The 19,947-nt window shown below is 36.4% G+C and overlaps 1 protein-coding gene across 3 annotated transcripts in view; it reads right to left on the bottom strand.

Moving 5' to 3' along the window:
- LOC100375402 (receptor-type tyrosine-protein phosphatase mu-like) overlaps window positions 1–19,947 on the bottom strand; it is a 112,209-nt gene that overhangs the window by 22,211 nt on the left and 70,051 nt on the right. For all 3 annotated transcript variants that reach the window (XM_085503360.1, XM_085503361.1, XM_085503362.1), the window contains 9 exons: window positions 12,475–12,636; window positions 10,775–11,059; window positions 9,240–9,566; window positions 5,858–5,925; window positions 5,194–5,467; window positions 4,240–4,460; window positions 2,098–2,167; window positions 1,903–2,009; window positions 268–460 (listed from right to left, as the gene is read on the bottom strand). In XM_085503360.1, coding sequence (XP_085359486.1) covers window positions 268–460; window positions 1,903–2,009; window positions 2,098–2,167; window positions 4,240–4,460; window positions 5,194–5,467; window positions 5,858–5,925; window positions 9,240–9,566; window positions 10,775–11,059; window positions 12,475–12,636 — 1,707 coding nt within the window. The remainder of the gene's footprint in view (window positions 1–267; window positions 461–1,902; window positions 2,010–2,097; window positions 2,168–4,239; window positions 4,461–5,193; window positions 5,468–5,857; window positions 5,926–9,239; window positions 9,567–10,774; window positions 11,060–12,474; window positions 12,637–19,947) is intronic.

Genomic DNA, 19,947 nt, shown 5'->3' with positions numbered 1-19,947 from the left:
ACCATTAATTAATATAATTTGCAATATGTCACTGTAACAAAATAAGTACTAGCAACTGTACTATTTTTTGGAAGTTATTGAGTTTCGTGTTTTAAGATGCGCCAGGATGCTATTTGTAGGAATTAGATTAATGTCATACGTGACACTATTTGTATTATCAACGACATTGTGCATATAATTTATAAATCAAACCATTTAGTTCAGAATTTGATCTCAGCTGTCATTTACATTATTATAACTTAATCATAAAGCGTAATATACACTTACCAATTTTAGTTCCAGAGATAATTGATTTAGGTTCACCAAATCCCTTTGATGTACTTGCACTCACTGATATTTCAAACTGTGTTCCAGGTGGTAATTCTTCTAAAGTGTGTGAATCAATACTGCCCTCAACAAGTATATCCTTAGGTTCTACCACGGTAGTTGGATAAACAGATTCAGATGATTTATATGTTATCTATTATAAAAAAAATTATAAATAAATAAATAACTAGCAGCCTCTCAGCTGAGATAGAGATAGCTCCACTGTTAGCAATGCTCATTTCAATTAGAGAACTGAAGACATCATCATTAAAAATAAACAATATCAAGGCAATTGGACCTGCAGTTTTCAAAAATAAGTCATGGCAAAAATATTCACCAAAATCAAAGAATTAAAGAAATCATCATGAAATGAACAAATCTGAGATAGGTCTACCCAAGGTACATATATGTACCAAATACCAAAGAAATTAGACTTGCAGTTTTCATAAAGAAGTCGAATAAATAAAAAGTTGACATGGAAGACGACAAAAAGAGCCAAAAATAAACAAAGAAAGCTTAAAACGAACTCTCTAGTGGCGAGAAGTATTGGAGACACATTGAATATGGATTCAAAATTACTTGTACTTGAGATAAGGTGATTAAAATGCACAAATATTTACCAAAAAATAATCAGGTGTTTGCATAGTTCTAGCGTATCTATGTATCAAGTTTCACTGAAATTTAATGATTAGTACTTAAAATATGCAAGATAGGTAATTAATATGCATAGACAATAATCTAAAAACTATCAGATCTGTTTGACATATATGTCTAAAGTTTCATCAAAATGTGATGATTAGTACTCAAGATATTAGTGGAAAGCTGATAATTGACTAATTATGCAAATTAGGTACTTAATATGCAATATTTTACCCAAAACTAATCAAATCTGTGCATTTGTCCAGAGCATCTATGTACCAAGTTTCATCAAAATCCAATGATATCAGTGGAGAAAGTCATGTAACGTACAGCTCAAAATTAGCTAATTATCATGCAAATGAGATAATTAATATGCATGGACTTCTACCAAAACCTAATAAAATCTGCATATTAAGTTCCATCAAAAACCAACATGTAGTTCTTCAGATATCAGTTGAACGGACAGACACACACACACACACACACACACACGCACACGCATACAGACAGACTGACTGACTGCAAACACTCCCATTGTATGCTTCGCACACGGGAATAAAAAATATAAAATGAAATGATTTATGAATTATTAACTGCAACTGAGATGCGCCAGCCAAGCTGAATAAATGTCACACCTGGGAGACAATAAAACCGTAATAGTTTACAGTTTGAGTTATTGTTTTGTCATGTCAAATTTAAGTGATAATGATATTATTATGTTGGTATAAGTCTCAATGTAGAAATAACCAGGATGTACAGCAGTATAATAATAAACCCAATTACTGGGCCTAATACGGCTGGATGGTAAATCGCCTGCCAATCTGCAAATGCTGGACTCAACTCTATATTGGGACATACCTAGAATACAACAAGCGACTCTGTGTAGCTAACAAGAATCAAGCAGTCTACAGACTATAAGACTTTCAGACTTCATCCAAACGAACACAAATTACTTACTCTATATTGTAAAATATTACCACTAAATATGGCAGGATCTGTCCATGTGAATCTGATGCTGTTTTCAGTCGTGCTTTGTACATCAATGCTGGCAGGTTTACGAGGAACTGTTAAATATGATAATTAGATACATTATTTGCAACAAATAAACACACATGTACTATGTAAAGTAAATAGTTAAGATACATAACATACTTGTTTCTGTTGTCTTTGTATTTATTTCATTACTGTATTCACCTTCCCCAACACTAGTAGAGGCAGACACCTGAAAAGAAACATAATTTTATGCAGTAATATGTAGCTTACAATATGAAATTGAATAATAATAATAGTTTTTATTGAAGTCGTATCCTGAAAATGGACATATATTTGTAGATCTAAGTACAATAAAGCATGGCTGTCATCCCATGTTATAAACAGTCAGAATAAAATAAAAAACATACATCTAGAAGAAAAAAAACTAAACAAAACTAAAACAAAATAACAACAAATGGGTTAGAAATGCAAATTAATAATTTAGTTAATGTAAGGATTACTCAGTTTTTTGTGTTTTTTTTTTATTTTTCTTTCTCTTAGGTTGAAACATCCATGTATGTACTTTTGTACTACAACTCTGTTGTTTTGAATTTATTCCTAATCAGTCGTGTATTTTTTCTATCAGTCATGTATTTTTCTATATCTTTGCAGTCGCATTATGGGGGCCGCACCAGGACCATAGGTTAATATTGTATTGGCAAACAGCTCTGTGGTTTTGGTCGAGTCCCCTCCCCCTTTTGCCAATAAATAAGCTTTAACGTATATGAGATCTTGTGTCATAAATAAAGCTTGTATCAGTGTTGCCCTCAGAACACAGTCTAATTGTGTTGTCTTTCATGTTTGTATAGCTGACATTATAACAAAAAGTGCTCTTCATCTTCAATATCATCATAGTATGACTGTTCACAAAATGCAACCACTTCAATGATGATGGATCTACTATAAACATTCGATCTCACCCAAACTGTATTACAGCCAACTCACAACAAAGGACACATTCTTGACTGGCTACTCCATTGATCTGATGACAATCATGCAATGTCCACTAATGTTTCCAATGCCATCGCCTCTGATCATTACTGTGTTATTAGTCGCCTTAACATCACTGAACCGAAACCATTCAGTACTCATGTGACTGCTCGTAACATTCGCTTTATAAATCGTTCTTCCCTAAACAATGATCTGCACAACAGTGTTTCTGGTCTTCATCCACTGACTGATGATAATTTTAATTCACACTTACGAGCCATTATTGATAAGCATGCTCCAGCAACTCGTCGCCCGGTTACATCGCACAGGAATGCCTCTTGGTTCAGTGCAGTCAGCACCGAATTAAAGGCCGCCAAGCAACATCGCCTCCGTGCATATAGCCTGACAAGTTGGCGTAGGTGGCGCCCTGGACTGCTGCGATCCCCACCATACCTAGTTTTGTTCAGCTTTTTTTTTCATTTTCCTATCTGCACTTTCAATGCCCTCGTTGACACCTCGCGTGGTATTTACACTTCCCATCCTCACCACCCCTTTGAAAGACCGCTACGAATCAGTATGTACACATAACCATCAGCCACGGTGTCTACTCCCCAGTAGTACCGCCGACCACACACCGACGCCCTCTACGCCACGGTAAATGATAAGCGACCTAAATTTCAACATACTGGCTCTCCCCCGGTTTGTTGTTAACGCCGCCGCCAATCACAATAACAATGTCGTCTCGCACCTCCTCCCTTTCCCCCGCCAGTCCTTGTTATTTCCGTCGATATATTTCACACCATTCCTACAAAATTTCTCAACAGACTTTTTGAGGATCCCCCGAAATGATCGACGCCCCCCTAAAACCTAATATAACGTTCCATTAGTATGTTTAAGTGACAACTCGCATTTATTCCAGCCCAATAAATCGCGAGCCACTTCTCGTTGGCCGTTCCCCTACACTGGGTGTATAGGTGATTACTCTATTTTTAATAGACTTTTACCTGACTGAGACTCCAAAAGTGGCTGTTTATTCCCATTAATGTACGAGTAGGTTTACGTTACGAAGACACACTACAAATTTGACAAGTATTACATTGTAAGTGTTTTTTTCCTGTATCACAATCATGGGTTGTGTGTTTCATAGTGTACATGTGTTATATAAGTCTTTTGTGTAGAAGGAAAATGAACAAATGATAAGAACTGTTTAGAACAAAAAGCATAATTACCCGTAGTAATTGCTGACATTTAGGATGCCTAATGAAAACTGTCTTTGATATCGCAAGTAAGCATCATATTTATGAGTATGAGACAAAGAGTGGTATAACTTACTATTATAGTATAGTCAACTTGGTAATCCAGATTATCTATATTGTGTTCATGGGAATTACCATTATCTATTGATATATCCTTTTTAGTACTCTCATCACCTGTTTTCCAATATGTTATCTTGTAGGATGTTATTATACCATTCGGTGGGTCTGGCTCTAACCATGTAACAGTAATTGTATACACTGCTGGTTGTAGTGTTACATTTCTCGGCTTAGAAGGAACTGCAATACGATCACATAAGCATAGGATGTTATTATACCATTGGGTGGGTTTTGTTCTAACCATGTTGCTGCAATAATTGTATACACTACTGATTGTAGTGTTTTATTTCTAGGCTTAGAGGGAACTACATACAGTATGTCATTTCATGTTATTACTATGATACCAAATGGGTCTGGTTCTGGCTACTGCAATTATATACAATGTAGTGTTATATTCTAGGTTTAAAAGGAAAATTAATTTTTCTTTTTTAAATTTACATTCAATTAGGTTTTTCTTGTCTATCATGGTCAACCATCGTTAAACTGTGTACAACTGTGGTGAACAATGGTTTTGAATTCTATCAAAACATTTAGATTTGACCATGATTACCTTGAACATGGTTATATCATAAACTTTAGCCATGGTCAGCCATGGTGAACACATGAAATACCAGATCATTGTCAAGCATAATTGCATATTGATGAAACATATAGCTAAAGTATTTGTGCATGTGTTGTGGTTAGTGACAAGGATTCTATTTCAGGTTTGACTTTATAATTTTTGAGTTTGATGTAGTAAAGTGTTCAAATGTGCTCATATGACATTTTACAGATGGATTTCATTTTTTTCACTGCCAGATGTATAATATAAAATGATATTCTATTTATTTATTTCATTAATTATTACATTGTGGTGATGTATTGCTATGCTGTACCTACATATATCCTAGTTATGAATGATAAATCAACTTACCATCCTCATGTGATATAACAGTCACTGAATTACTCTGTGGACTTGTAGCATCAGCATTTTTAAGCAGAGCAATTACTTCATACTCAGTGTATGGTAGTAATGATTCAGCAGTAAATGTGATAGTTTTTGTACCCGTCACAATTTCTTGGTAACCTTCTGTTTTTCCTGTCTCATAGTCATCTTCTGTACCAGTCTTCCTATACTTGACTTCAATGTAATCAATGTAACCATCCACACCATCTTTCTTACACTTTATATCACTACTATCAGGAACCTGGAATATTGAAACAATGACACATTTGAAGATGTCAATACAAATTGGATCATGTGTATGCAATGTTGAGACAAGTGAATCGCACTGTACATTTATAAAACTTAATAATACTTATTGAATAGAATGGCTGTACTTAAGGTGGAACAAATTTAAATAGTCTGTGAAACATTTATTATCCCATTATCGTCTACCTCAGTCAAAAATGTTAATTAGATGAAATCGCATTTATAACAGTCACCAACCAAAGTTGCATAAATTATATTTCTAAAATCAAATTTCTAAATACAAAATTTATGCAAATCACATAAATACGTAGACTGGAAAAAAAAAATTATTTCCTTGATTTGCTACCGGTGATAAAGTACCGGGGGTAGTTCAATGAAAACTTACTTGCACATGAACTTCAAGTTGTTTCAACTCAGGTGAAAATATTTTCTTAATAGTTGGTTTTTGTGGGACTGTAATAGAATTAAACTGCCATGTAAAATACATCAAATGATAATACACAGAATGGAATCAATACAAGGATAGCTCCAGACACTGTATATTGTATTCCTGTCCACAAGTTACAGGAAACTGTGCTATGCAATATTATATTCATATCCATCATTTGAATTTATATTGGGGCATACGTATACAATTACTTGATATTTTGGCGAAAAGGTTTGAAAACTGAAGTTTATATAATTAGAAGTACAACGAAGCAGATCAAGGAGAGAGATTAATCAATATTGTATTGTAAAAATTTGCTCAAATAAACACAATGGAATCAAATTCAAGAAGCAGGTTGCTATAAATTTGGCAGTTGAACAATTACATTAGTTTGAATATATAGCTTTGAATCTCCTTGTGATTCAGCTGTGAAAATGAATAAACTACATGGCAGATAAAATCTGATCGCTGAAAAGCAACTCAGGTAATTAATAAGCACCGATTATAATGTAAAACTACTAAGGTCTGTGCAATGTCACAGATCTATATACTATATATGAACAGTATTATGCAAATTAGGTAATTATTATGTACAGCTTTTAACCAAAAAATAACCAGGTCTGTGAATTGTTCTAAAGCATATATATACCAAGTTGTGGTTAGAACTTGAGATATCAATGGAAACTGAAAAATTATGAATTTTTATGCAAATTAGGAAGTTACTGCAAACAAATTTTAATCCAATAGAGCATCTATTCACCTAGTTTTATTGCGATGGGATGATTAGTACTTGAATTATCAGAGTAAAAGCCAAAAAATTGATACTTAAGCAAATTAGGTGATTAATATGCAAGATTTTTACCCCAAAATAATCAGGTCCGTGCATAGTCTTAGGGCATCTATGTACCAGCTATCTTTTCAATGTAATGATCAGTACAGGAAATAACAAAAATCTTAGAAATCTTAGAAAGAACTCATGTGTGCTGAAGGTATTGGGGACCTGAAGTACCAATACTATAATATTAAAAACACATTTTTAATACACATAAAGCAAATATTTGGTTTATAACTTGCAAAATCATTGAAATATGTCTCATTTTGACCATAGACCTGTCCTTGTCATTTCTATTCACAGTAAGCACATGTGCTTATAAGAGAGCAAATACAGTATTGAAAAATAAAACTGCAAGAAATGATGAGGATTGCTTCCAAGTAGCTATCGTTTAAATATTTAAATATGAAGGGCATATATCTTGTAAGACATCACAATTATAGCACTGGTTGCATGTCCCAATCTGCAACAGTACTTACAGTTACGCATATTAAGAAACACATATAAAACTAATAACAGGTAATTAATTAATGCATAGATTTCAACTCAGAAGTAATATTAATATAACTGTACCATACCTACCCCTTTACAAAACCTAAAACGTTTTAATAATCAAATTAACTATTAATATAAATTATGTTAACCAAGGACTATGAAAAAGGTCCGCGGTTGGTTGGTATATATTAAAAACAATGTCCACAGTTGACACCTTTCACAAACGCGCACAGATGCACTAACCGCAAAGACTCCCATTGTGTGCTTCGCATGTACATGAAAAAGTTAAAAACGAAAATGTATTAATTATGGAAATGAGGTTATTAATACGCAAGGATTTTTACCCAATCAGGTTTGTGCATTGTCCCAAAGCAACTATGTACCAAGTTTCATTAAAATCTAAAATGTATTAGATATCAGTAGGGCAGTTATGGAACAGCTAAAAATTGGTGAAATATCATGCAAATTGGGTAATTCAACCAAAAACTAATCAAATCTTCACATTTGCCCAGAGCATCTATGCACTAAGTTTCATTGAAATCCATTAATAGGTTCTTATTTAGATATCATTGGTTGGAACACACACGCCTATGCAAGGAAACACACACTAACAGATGCACTAGCTGCAGACTTCCATTGGTTTCTTCACACAGAGCAGTCAAAATATAACAATAGTTAAAGTTCTTGATGTTAGTGCACAAGGATTTGCACGAGATATATTTGCTTGAAACTACTCCTGGCGGCAAAAGATTTGGCGCCTTGACGTTTGGGCTCTCTCCGTTGACGAAGTTTCTCATGATCCGCCAATGTACAGGCCAGTCAAATACCGGGCCTGAAAAACCATTTGAAAGCTGTACTCGTCACCACAAATATACATTGTATCGTACAGAAAGTTTCTGTTGTTCAGCTAACATGAAGGCCATTCATACCACACATAAAGCATCATTCCGAAAGCTGTACTCGTCGCTGATAGAACGTACATAGTTCAATCAACACTGAAGCCACTCAACTTCAAGGTCGAATATACATTTATCGTACAGAAAGTTTCTGTGTTTTAACTAACATGAAGGCCAATATCTTGAGTGAAGCATCGTTCATGGCTGTACTCGTCACCGGTATTCAAGAAAGAATATAAACACTACAAAGTAAGACTTCTGAAACTGTTGATGAAGTGTCACAAGTTATTATTATAATTTTTTTTGAAGCTGTCATACTTAATGTTTATTGTAGGCAAGAATTTCATTGTTTTCGCACAGCTGTATGCTTGAATATTACGTTTGAATGGAAATACTAGTCTGTTTAACACATTCCGTTCTTTGTTGCATGTCTTGATATTACCAGTCATTTCCCGCACGGAACATCAGCCATCAGGAAAACTTTCGGACAAACATTGGTAAAGATTATGCACTATCGTATTCATCTATACCAAAACTTTCACATCCCTTTTTACCAGAAATGACAAAATAATCATCAAAATTAGAAAATTGTCATGAAATACACGACCTGAAATATCTACATATTAAATATCTAAGCAACCAGAATTGAGGTTACCGAAAAACAGCTATTCTGTGGTGTATTTGACATCTATCGCTGGGCATGTTATAATGAGTTTATCATTGTATGCTTGGGTATTTGATAGTGGATATTATATCTCTCTAGCAAAATTAGCATAATTGGTAAAAGATATAATAATCTTAAGCTTGGTTATTATCTCCAAATGTGCTATTTTTGACCAGTAAGGTCTTATGTCACCTACATGTACCATAAAGATGTTGTTTATAACCTACGAATGACACTACCCAAACAATCACAAACACACCATGACACTGCCACGTCAAACTGTTGCAGGTCATTTCACCTTCAATTTTAATACATTTTGATAATTTTGATAAATCAGAACCTGTATGATTAACATGAACAGATATTTCATAAGTTAAAAGTGATTTTCAAAAACAAAATGACACAATCACCAGTGCCAGCATAACATTTAATTATGAATATAATTCCACATACTTGCACATAATGTCGTTTCTGTTATAGCGGTGTCTTTACTTCCTTCACCAAGTGGTCCCGGTCTTTTAACAGTCACTGTAATTTCATATTCAGTAGACCATTGTAATCCTGTGATGGTTGATGTGTATCTCATCATTGAATCACTGACTGATATAACTTGACCTGATATCCAGTCACTCACACCACTCTCTCTGTAGTATACTTTATAAGATTCAACAGGACCATCTCCAATATCATCAGTAGTCCATTTGTTCCAGGTCACAGTAAGCTGGTCAGATTGACTATCTGATACTTGTGGATTGTTACTAGTCTGAAATCTTGGCAGATCTGATGAGGAAAAGTAATAGGTGTGGTTTATGTGTAAATTAGCCTCAAGTTAAAGTGATCTGTCTACTAATAAATCATTTCTTACTATCACAAGTTTTGGGATGACAATCATGACCTGAATTATCAACCCCAAAGTGCAGACAACACATGATTATATTCTTTTAACAACAATCCCCAAAAAATTCATAATGGAATCAAATAAAAAATACATAATTGATTTACAGAAACTAGAAACAGAAACTCGGCTTGTGCATGTGATTATAATATTTTCCATCATTTACATTCACGATATCATGTCAGCAATATCACTAATTGTATTGGGCCATTCCAGTTTATATCTGCACCCCCCCCCCCCTGTTGATGAGCTTGTGTGTTTACTTCATACAGGGTATAATTTCCATGGGTGTATAAGTCATACAAAGTTTTATTTCCAAATCACCATTCACCATACAGTAATGGAAATTCAAAACTATAGTTCCTACTTATGGTGTTGATGAGTTTCATTATGCCACCATACAGAGTAGGATTTCCAAATATAACTCTCATCATATGCTAATTTACCAAGTTCACAATTTTATATTTGATAATGGAAATCCAAACTATTCCTGATTCACGGTGTTGATGAGCTCATTCGTGCCACCATCCTTATCTAATTTCAGTAATAACTATTTCATACTGGCCCAATTTTTTTAAGTTTTTTTAGTCATACTGTTGGAAATCCAACCTCATCAACCGGTATGTGGCGAGATGAACTAGGCCATATTTTATTTAGTACCCATAACTGCCTGGATTTCCAGGAATTTTTTTTCCATACTCGTCTGGATTTCCAGATTCTGTTTCTCCATATACAGTTGGGATTCCGGGGTATTTTCCCCATTATACAGTGCTGGAAATCCGACCACATCAACATGGGGGGTGCAGATATAAACTGGAATGGCCCATTGCTCCCAGTTAAACTATTAGGGAATAATAAATGTTAATGCTATAATGCTCGACAAAATCATATATCAAATGTATGCTTATACTTCCAAGAGACTCTACATTGGTATTTGGTGCTAGCATTACGATCGCCCATTTTGTCTCAAAAACAAATGCTGTATAGAGTTTTTACAGATTATCAACATACTCTATTAGCAGGCAAACGACATTACTATTTGATAGTGATTATCTTGTTTTATATTTAAAAGATATAATATATATAAATGTACCATATAGTTGTAAAGTAACTGAGAATCCATTAAATCCAATATCTGGAGCACCACACGAAAATACATCACCATTCTGAACAACAGCAACAGTAAAATTTCCAATAGCAGTGTATTTGTTACCATCATCATAATGAGTTGGAGATATATAATCCATTGTACCCAGTTTCCATAACTTCATTTCATTATTTGCTACTACAGGGTTTCCAATGATTCCACAGATGAAATGTGTTTCTTCACCAGGGTTGACTTTGTGATAGAAGAAGCTTTCATTTTTAGGACTACCATCTTAACATAAAATAGTAGAAAACAACTCAAGATTAGAAATCACATTTATTTAATAGTATGATTATGCGTCAGCATAGTCTGTGTTAATGCTGGGCAACGATGCTTCAGTCTTAATCCCTAACACATGACTTGCGCAATGCACGGCAGTCGTAATCCCCCTCACATGATATCAAGGTGTGCCCCCATTCATAGGCACGCGACCTTCCATCTCGTGCATGCCTCGCCCGTGCTATTTCCATTCACATACATATTCTAAGCTTGTATTCTCGTGACGATCATTCGCCTAATCTCACTTGCCATGCCATGCTTTGCCTTAGCATAGTCATTCCACGTTCAGCAAACCTGAACCAGTCTCCAAGCTATCCCACCCACCCTCAACCTCATAATTTAAGCATTCAACTCTTGCATCAACCTGTATTACATTTCAACATTGTTTCAATAAAGTTAAGGGGGGGTTGTCATCGCAGTGCATGCAGGCACCACTCGATCCACCATTCTTTGTTGTGAATAGAGTCAAACAAGCGACTCTGTGCAAGGAAATGGTATCCGCAATGACAGTCGGGTGGTGACCCCTGCGTTGACTGGCCTCGATCAAGTACCATGCTAATCTCTTCGTGATATGAATCAAATCTGCGACTCACATCACGAAGCAGATTTTGACTGTGGCTCACACCCCTCCTGCTCTCAGCCAAGACTTGGTCTCTAGTGTCGTTTCTTAGCATTTCTTAGCATTAAAGCTGCTTTATCAGATACCAGTATATTTGGTTTGTATAGTTTGGTTTGATAGTACCGGTATATGTGCCATGATGTATCAAATGCAACAATTACGATAGTCACAAGACACTCTTTTCAAAAATTGCCAGCAAACAGCCAATCAATACATACATGTATACACACAGACGAACCAACAATATACAATCAATGTAATTACAAACATGCAATACAGGTTTGGAACTTGTAATTATGACAAGCACTGGCACAGATGAAAGAATAATGAGTCATCAATGATGTTGAATGTTGAGGATACTTTATATTGCAGTGTATAGAATTGTCCCACTGCTATACTTACTAGCTTTTTTCATACGCTACTCTATCTATTTTGTGTTAATGAAAACTATGATAAGATAGCAGAGTGAAAAGCATTCAGAAGTTCTTGATAAACAAATAAATGTCCTGTCAAGTTATCAGACTATATACGGTATAATATATACAGCCAAATGTCCTATTACATATCACATGACTTTTGAGAAGAACCTAGTCATTTATAGCTGCACAAGCACAACCACAAGAATTCATCCTTGTGTACCAACTCTATATTTGAACAAACACCAGTGTTTTTATCAGCTGCATTAATTTCTCAATGACAATTATAGTTACATAATTCACCATAGAAACCAGTAATTTGAAATACAAACCTTGTTGACAATCAGAATCTTTAGTATCTAGATTTATCCATCCTGGTGCACAATCTCCATTTGGACAAACACCGGTGTTCCTATCACATGCTGCATTGTTATTACAGTGACAATTATAGTTACATAATGCACCATATTGACCATCAGCACAAGAGGAGGGAACTGAAATCAAGAAACATTGACAAATTACATTTAATTCGAGCATCTACGTCATAATTATTAAGATCATATGATTGCCATCAGGTTACTTGTAGCTTGGATGATCTGTACCATAAGATCAACATGCAGAATGGTTGGTCCCATGTATTTACCTATTTCGGTTAAGATACAGTTTTCTGGATATATGAGCCATGTTCTAATGCATATTAATGATAGCAAATAATCATTTATGGTCATTTCTCAGGATAGTAACATCTTGCTTGATGCGTTTATTTTTGCAATGATTACATGTCCCAGCCTGCAACAGTGTTTTAGATATGATGTAGTTATACAAATTAATGAGTTCACATGACCATATATGTTCATCTGTTATTTTAGTTATATCTCTAGTTCAATGTCATTATAATATCACACATGGAATCTATCTAACTGCAATTAACAGAATTTGAGTTACAGGTATGCATATCAATGAGGTTAGATGACGAACCCCATATGCGCTAAATACCATAATCATGCCATATTCAAGAAGGAGGCCCCCTATGTAGTAAATAGTGCACTTGTGCGCCATCTGACTGTGGCTATAGCCATGTGATATTTGGTCGAATGATTGCATCTCCAGAGTGGAAAGTACATGTACAGTTTAAGACAAATGAGATTGATACAACATACATAACACATAAAATCTAATATGCCAGCCCAAAATAACATGACCAATAATGTAATTCGTAGTACGGCCCAATAACGCAAACAATAAAAAATCAGAATTCCTAGCTAGACCCCTACAACATGGTGCAAATGATCCCTTCTTGGTTCTTGTCAACCTAAAATGGCAGCAAAAACAATGTGACCACTAAAAATATTTTTGCATAGTTTGGAAAGTGTTCGCAACAGTTCTTGGTGAAAATGATTATTTTCATGTTTTTTTTGTTTGTTTTTAAATGCAAGATTGTAAGTAAGGTATCTGACCATTCAGAATGCCAAAAACACACTTCTAAAGCTCAGACAAGCATTTATTACATACCAAATTTCAGAACTTTAGCACTGGTTGATTGAAATATTGCATATGCATAATACATGACATTGCACAACTAGTTCAACGATGTCAAATGTCTCAAATTGTTGCCATCTTTGCCAAATATCCAAGATAACAACTGATCAGTATTATTTTTTCTGCTAGCTGATGGGGTTTAGAGGAAAGATGCAACATGAAAAAGTCTATATAACAAATATGCATGAGTATAAACCTGTTTTGACCAACAGTTTCTCCAACATTTATGCACTTTATACACACATGCAAGATTAAAACTCTAAATAAAACAGAGGTTAACTTTGACCTCAACTTTAACATAGTTGTCGAATAGCAGCAAACATACAAACATTGAAATGACCTTGGCCTGAAATTCAACATGTTTTAAAAAAACTGGCCCATGTAGTTCAGAACCAAACAATACACCTATCTATTGCAATCCATGTATTATACCTGTACATGGCCCATATAACAAATGGGAAAGTGAGAAAAATAAAAAAAAAATATTCACCAAAGATTGCACAAAACTAGAGATATCTTCACCATTATGAATCTCAAAAGCAATCTGGCTGGCAGTTTTGGAGAAGTCAAAAATATCAAAAATGAGCAACAAAATGTATTTATCCGAGTAAGCACCCAGGGTCCTGAACATGGAAAATTTAAAAAAAAAATAGTGGTGGGCGTTTGTCCGGACATCCCCCTGCAAACAAAAATGAAAATTCGCGAAAATTAACAACACGCAGATCGAACTGTCGTAGGGAATAGATTGTCAAATGAAGACATGCGAAGGAAATAAATGAACAATATTCAGCATTAGAAGTAAAACAAAAATGATTTATTGCTTAGAATGTGACAAATAAACCAGAAATAACAAGTTTTTGAAAGTTCTTTTTGTGCTCGTAAACAACAGATGGTTTATTTACATCAAATTCGAACATGTGTTGCATGATGACCACTCCAGTTTAAGACATAGCAAAGAAAAACATAGATCACAAGTGAAAGAATGTCCAAGCTATCACATTACAAACAGATGGCCGGCAGTCGGCCATATTTGATCAAATTGCAAATTGAATTGACATGTACATGTATCCATTTATAACATGCTAAAAAAATGATACATGGGTGACAGAGATATTATAATAGTAATATGGTCAAAAATAAAAACAGCCGTTATACGAATGAAAATGGTACATAAATCTTGGAAATATAACAGTAAGGCCAAAAAGTGAGATGGCTGTCAATCGGCCATCCTGGATTCAATTTTGAAACAAATTTTCATGGACATGTATCCTATATAAATGTATAAATGTACATGTATATATACATGTATAAAGTATGTGCCAAATTCGAATAAAAACTGACAAAGCATGTCCAAGATACCACATTTGAAAAAAAAAAAGATGGCTGCCAGTCGGCCATCTTTTATCTAATTGCAATAGAATTGTCATGGACATGTATCCCAACATGTATAATCTATGTACTAAGTTTGAATGATGAAAAATACAACATTTTCAAGATGGCTGCCAGTCAGCCATTTTGAATCAAATCGCTAAACCACTGCATGTGCATTTGTCCCACATACAGTACTAGGCACATGCTAAGAATGAACAGAATCGGTCCAAAGGATTCTGAAATATGACTCTGGGCGGAATTATGATTCTGGACGGACGCACAGACGGAGACCAAATTATAAGTCCATGTTTTCGGACTTCGTCCCAAGGGGGACTAATAAAAATCGACAGTGAAGAATCATTTGAATTAGGATTTCCCGATGACAAACACGCCCAATACGCATGAATTCAAAATTAATAAAAATGTCAGGGGTTAAACTGCGTAAAATTATTTCCAGTTTTGACAAATACCGGATCAACAGCTATACAAGATCAATTTACGCAGTAAAACTACGAAAGTTCACAGTTTGAAAAATAACATCTCAGATCACTATTTGTACGTTTATTGCTTCCTTCGTAAAAATCAAACCCTCAAAGTCCAAGTCGGCGTCACTGTCGCAATCGAACAAAATCCCTACAGCTTCGTCTTTAGGTTTGTTGATGTTGTCCCTCACAATTTCGATGTGGCACATTTAATCCACAGATTTCGCTGTTGTCTGCTTGGCACTTTTAATTCACTTCTAATCAGAATAAAGAGACAAGAAAATAGAGTCATGGGCAAACGACTCGCACGATGCCTATGTTTACCGTCTGCCAAAATTTACCGATTGGTTAAGAATGACATCACTACTAGTGTTTCATCATAGAGGTCAAGTCAACATCGCTTTCTTATCAGACTAGGCGCTCATCAATCATGGTGAAAGTTACCATTGAGCAAGTTCCGGTGATTGGAATGTCTTACTATGGATATCGCGGTGGGTTTAAAATAGGAAGAATTTTTTTCTCCAACAACAGAAGAATAATTTCCATGACAGAAATGCAATAGCTGTGATGAAACTTGGCAAAAAAGACTCCAGTCAGTCAAAATGACTGTTTTGAACAGTAGGCATTAATCTGCAATTCAGCCAATGACGGAGAGAGAAATCTAGGTCAGGGGAAGCCCTCAAGATTTTCCCTAAAGTCACTAACAATGTGACCAAGGCCATGAGGCGCAGCCATATTGGCCTACTAATCACTCTGGATCCATTTTCCTCCATTCTCCGCACTGAGGACTAAGCCAACGCTATGGAAAAGTGGGGTGGTCTGGGGAACCCGGAGACTATGGTGGGTATGAACTATGAGAATAGGCGGGTTGAAAATCCTTTGCCTAAATTCACTACGTTCAAATACCCATCATAGACTCCGGTCAGTCAAAATGACTATTTTGAACTGTAGGCAGAGTCAGCAAGTCTGACCTGCTATGATGGGACCCTCCCTAAAAAGATCCTCCTCAATGGATTGGGTATCTTTTAGGTAGAAGTGGTAAATACATTTTGCGTTCTCCAGAATTAAGCCTGCCATCAGTACATGTTTCAGGGGGCACCTGACGTAAGAGCTAATGAGTTAGCCATCACACGGCCTCATGCGCTCGTACTTGATGTCTCTGTAAACCCTGTGTCGAAGAAACCAAACGGTTATAAACCTTGAACCTGGTCGCAGTGACCCACCTGGCAATGGAAGCCAGGGAGGCTAGTCTATCCTGCTTACCCTGGTCATAACACATAAACATGTGCTTGCTGCCGTACCTTAGTACGGCTCTTGTAGCAACTCAGCACTCAAACCTGGTACAGAAGCAACTCCTCCCAATCTTCCGGGTTGACAATGTTGCCAGCCGGGGGATGACGATCAGTTCTGGATCACGTCCTGGGATTTCATTCTTGTTGAGGAACCCGATTCATGATTGACCATAAATGCAGCACACCCGTCCGAGGAGGGTAGGGCCCCTAGTTCAGCTCGATGTCTACCTGAGGCGATAGCCAGTAGGAAGACTGTTTTCCATGTCAAATATCTGAGTGATGCTGATCGGAGAGGCTCAAAGGGCGGTTTGCTTGGAGCGGACAACACAACCGACAAGTACCAACTGGGTGGTTCCCTCATTCGGGTCTAGACCTCTGATTAAGCAGGAAACAGTCTCCCAATAGTAGGACAACCGGCTAGCCTCGTCCCCAGAGAATTCTCAATGGTGGGTGACAAGGCTGACCTGTAGCCAACAATCTCTGAAATGACAAGTCATTGTCATCAAACAGATGGACGAAAAGTCAGCTGACTGGTGTAGCAGCTGGGTCATCTGTCTTAGCACATTGGTGATGACGTACGGTACCATGCACAGACCGAAGGGGAGGGGAGGGTGGCAAACTCATTGCCCTCTAATGGGAACCGGCTGCATGAGTGATGAATGGGGATGTGGATATAAGCGTCACTCAAATCCAGCAACACCAGCCCGAGTGCACTAACAGAAGTACTGAAGCCAGTGTTTCCATCCAAAAGCATTTGAGTTCCACAAACACGTTCAGCTGACTGAGGTCTAGGACTGGAATAAGGAATGAATCCTTGTATTAAATGGGGGTTATCCACTACAGTACAGTTCTCGCGGAAGCTTTGGCTTCACTTCAGCTTCACCTTCGCTTCAGCATTGCATCATTATGGCATTGTTATGGCTTCAGCATCGCTTCAATGTCATGACATTAAAAAGTTAGGCGGTTATCGCTTCGCTTCATTGTGGCCTCATTATGGCGACAATGTGGCATCAGCATCGCTTCATCAAACAAAGAAGTACAGAACTCATTTCGCCGAACCTCTTGCCCGCTTCCGCTTTTCAATCGCTTGCTTTTGTGACCGCTTGTTGAATTTCCGCTTTATTTTTGACTGTGCAAAAATTTGGACTACTAACAATTTTCTGGTTTTCATAGATCACTAGTTTAGTAACCGTGCATAGATGTTAAACAACCTTCAAAAGTTCAAATACTTTTTGTTTTAACTAACTATCTATAATTATATGCACACAATCTGACCCTTTGACCTAGATTTGGCTGGGATTGACTATTTTATTTTAAACAATATTCTGACGTGACGCACTGCTACAAAATGTATTTCAACAGAAGTACGACATGGTTGTCCGGGTTTCTTTTCCTGACTGTGTTGAGTTTACGATTTGTATAATTATTGTTATTTCCCCAAGGAGAAGACAAGCCAAAGGACCATGAAGCTAAATAGAAGTCCCACGCATGGACTGAGTGAAAGAAAATATTTCCAAGGCTAAAATAAAACCTAATATCTCTTTGTGTATTTGTCAATTTTGCATATATTTGTTGTGACAGTATGTTCGTAAATATCTGGAAAAATCTCGTCTTTGTTTGAAATGTATACCGACCGTGTCCCAATAATTTGGTTGGAATATCGATCCCCGTTGGTTTCTCCAAACGGTCCAACGTCCATTATTCAACACAATCAGCATTTATTTATCGTAATTTATGAGGATCATGTCCCGTAATTTGCGGGCTGTAAAACCAAATAATTAAACATGTACTATTTATTATATATATTTTTTTACCTCGTGAAACTACAACACAGCGTAGAGTTGTCGCGGTGAAACAGTCGCCTTGAAATCGATGGAACTTCAATTATCCATTTCTCGCCTTGAAATAAAATTAAAAAAAATTCAAAAAGCATCGGGGGATATATTATTAACCAGTCTTACCAATTGCTAGCTTTATTTTATTCAAATCCATAAAATTCACGAGTTTTTCGACATTTGTTGGCAACTTCCGCGCTAACAATGGTTGAAAAATGTGGGTGTGGTTCTCTCGCAAAGTCCAGTTGATAATACGGACAAATATGGTTCTGTGACCCAGGTCGTGCTCCGATCAGGTGACTTTCAGCAAATCAATGATGTTGTAACAAAGCATATTTGACGCTAATTGAAGGGTTGTCGTACCGTCCAATCTCCGGCATCGATTCACTGTGCTGTGACAGGCTTCACAATCATTCACTGAAAAACATCGGTATATTTTGACAAACGGCTGGGATTTGACCTCAGTTCAAAAAAAGAAAAAAGAAAAACTGGGCGGAGATACAAATCAGTTTTGCAAGATGGGAAATAAGGTAAACCAGATTGGAGTCGATGATATTCAGTATCGAAGGACTTCCGTGTGTATAATGAGTTTCAAATTGTTCATCGACTGGTCACCAAATATTTACGGCTACAACTAAATGAACACTTTTTTTCTGAAGCCCAATAAATTATTTCTGCACGTCAAGTGCTATTCGAGTTTTTACCAGGCCTGTGACGCGAAGCTGATGCCACAATGATGCGATGCTGAGGCGACAATGAAGCCATACGTAGGCGACAATGATGCCACAAAAGCCAAAGCTTCCGCGAGAACTGTACTGTATGTCTAGAAAACATTAAGAAATGAGATCGTGAAAAAACGAGAAAATTCACCGAACCGAAAATAGGAATCAAGGCGAACATAACTGAGTTATTGATTCAACTAAAAACAGGTAAAAATGGGGCCCTTAATAATGGAAAGCCTTTACCGTAATGACGTTGATTGTCGATCTCCACTAGATTCCTAGATAGGCTCAGTAAGAAAACTGCAATCTGTATTCTTTTTGTCTTAGTAATACCGTAGCTAAAAAATTAATCAACCTCACGCCTCAGTCGCGTGATCGCCCTTGGGGTGACCCCTTAGGCAAAGCCTTTTTTTATAGGAAATGCTACGCAAGGGTGTTCTTTGTGAACCCTGGTATATTCCCTAATAATTTCTGTTTGGGGCTGTAAATGAAATTTATTATTTCCACAGACTTGCTGGTAGGTGATGTAGTAAACTGACATATCTGATGTGATATCACAGTCAT

This window comes from Saccoglossus kowalevskii, chromosome 9 (assembly GCF_978046115.1).
Source record: "Saccoglossus kowalevskii chromosome 9, keSacKowa6.1, whole genome shotgun sequence".
NCBI lineage: Eukaryota > Metazoa > Hemichordata > Enteropneusta > Harrimaniidae > Saccoglossus > Saccoglossus kowalevskii.
This window is presented reverse-complemented; position numbering and strand designations above follow the sequence as displayed.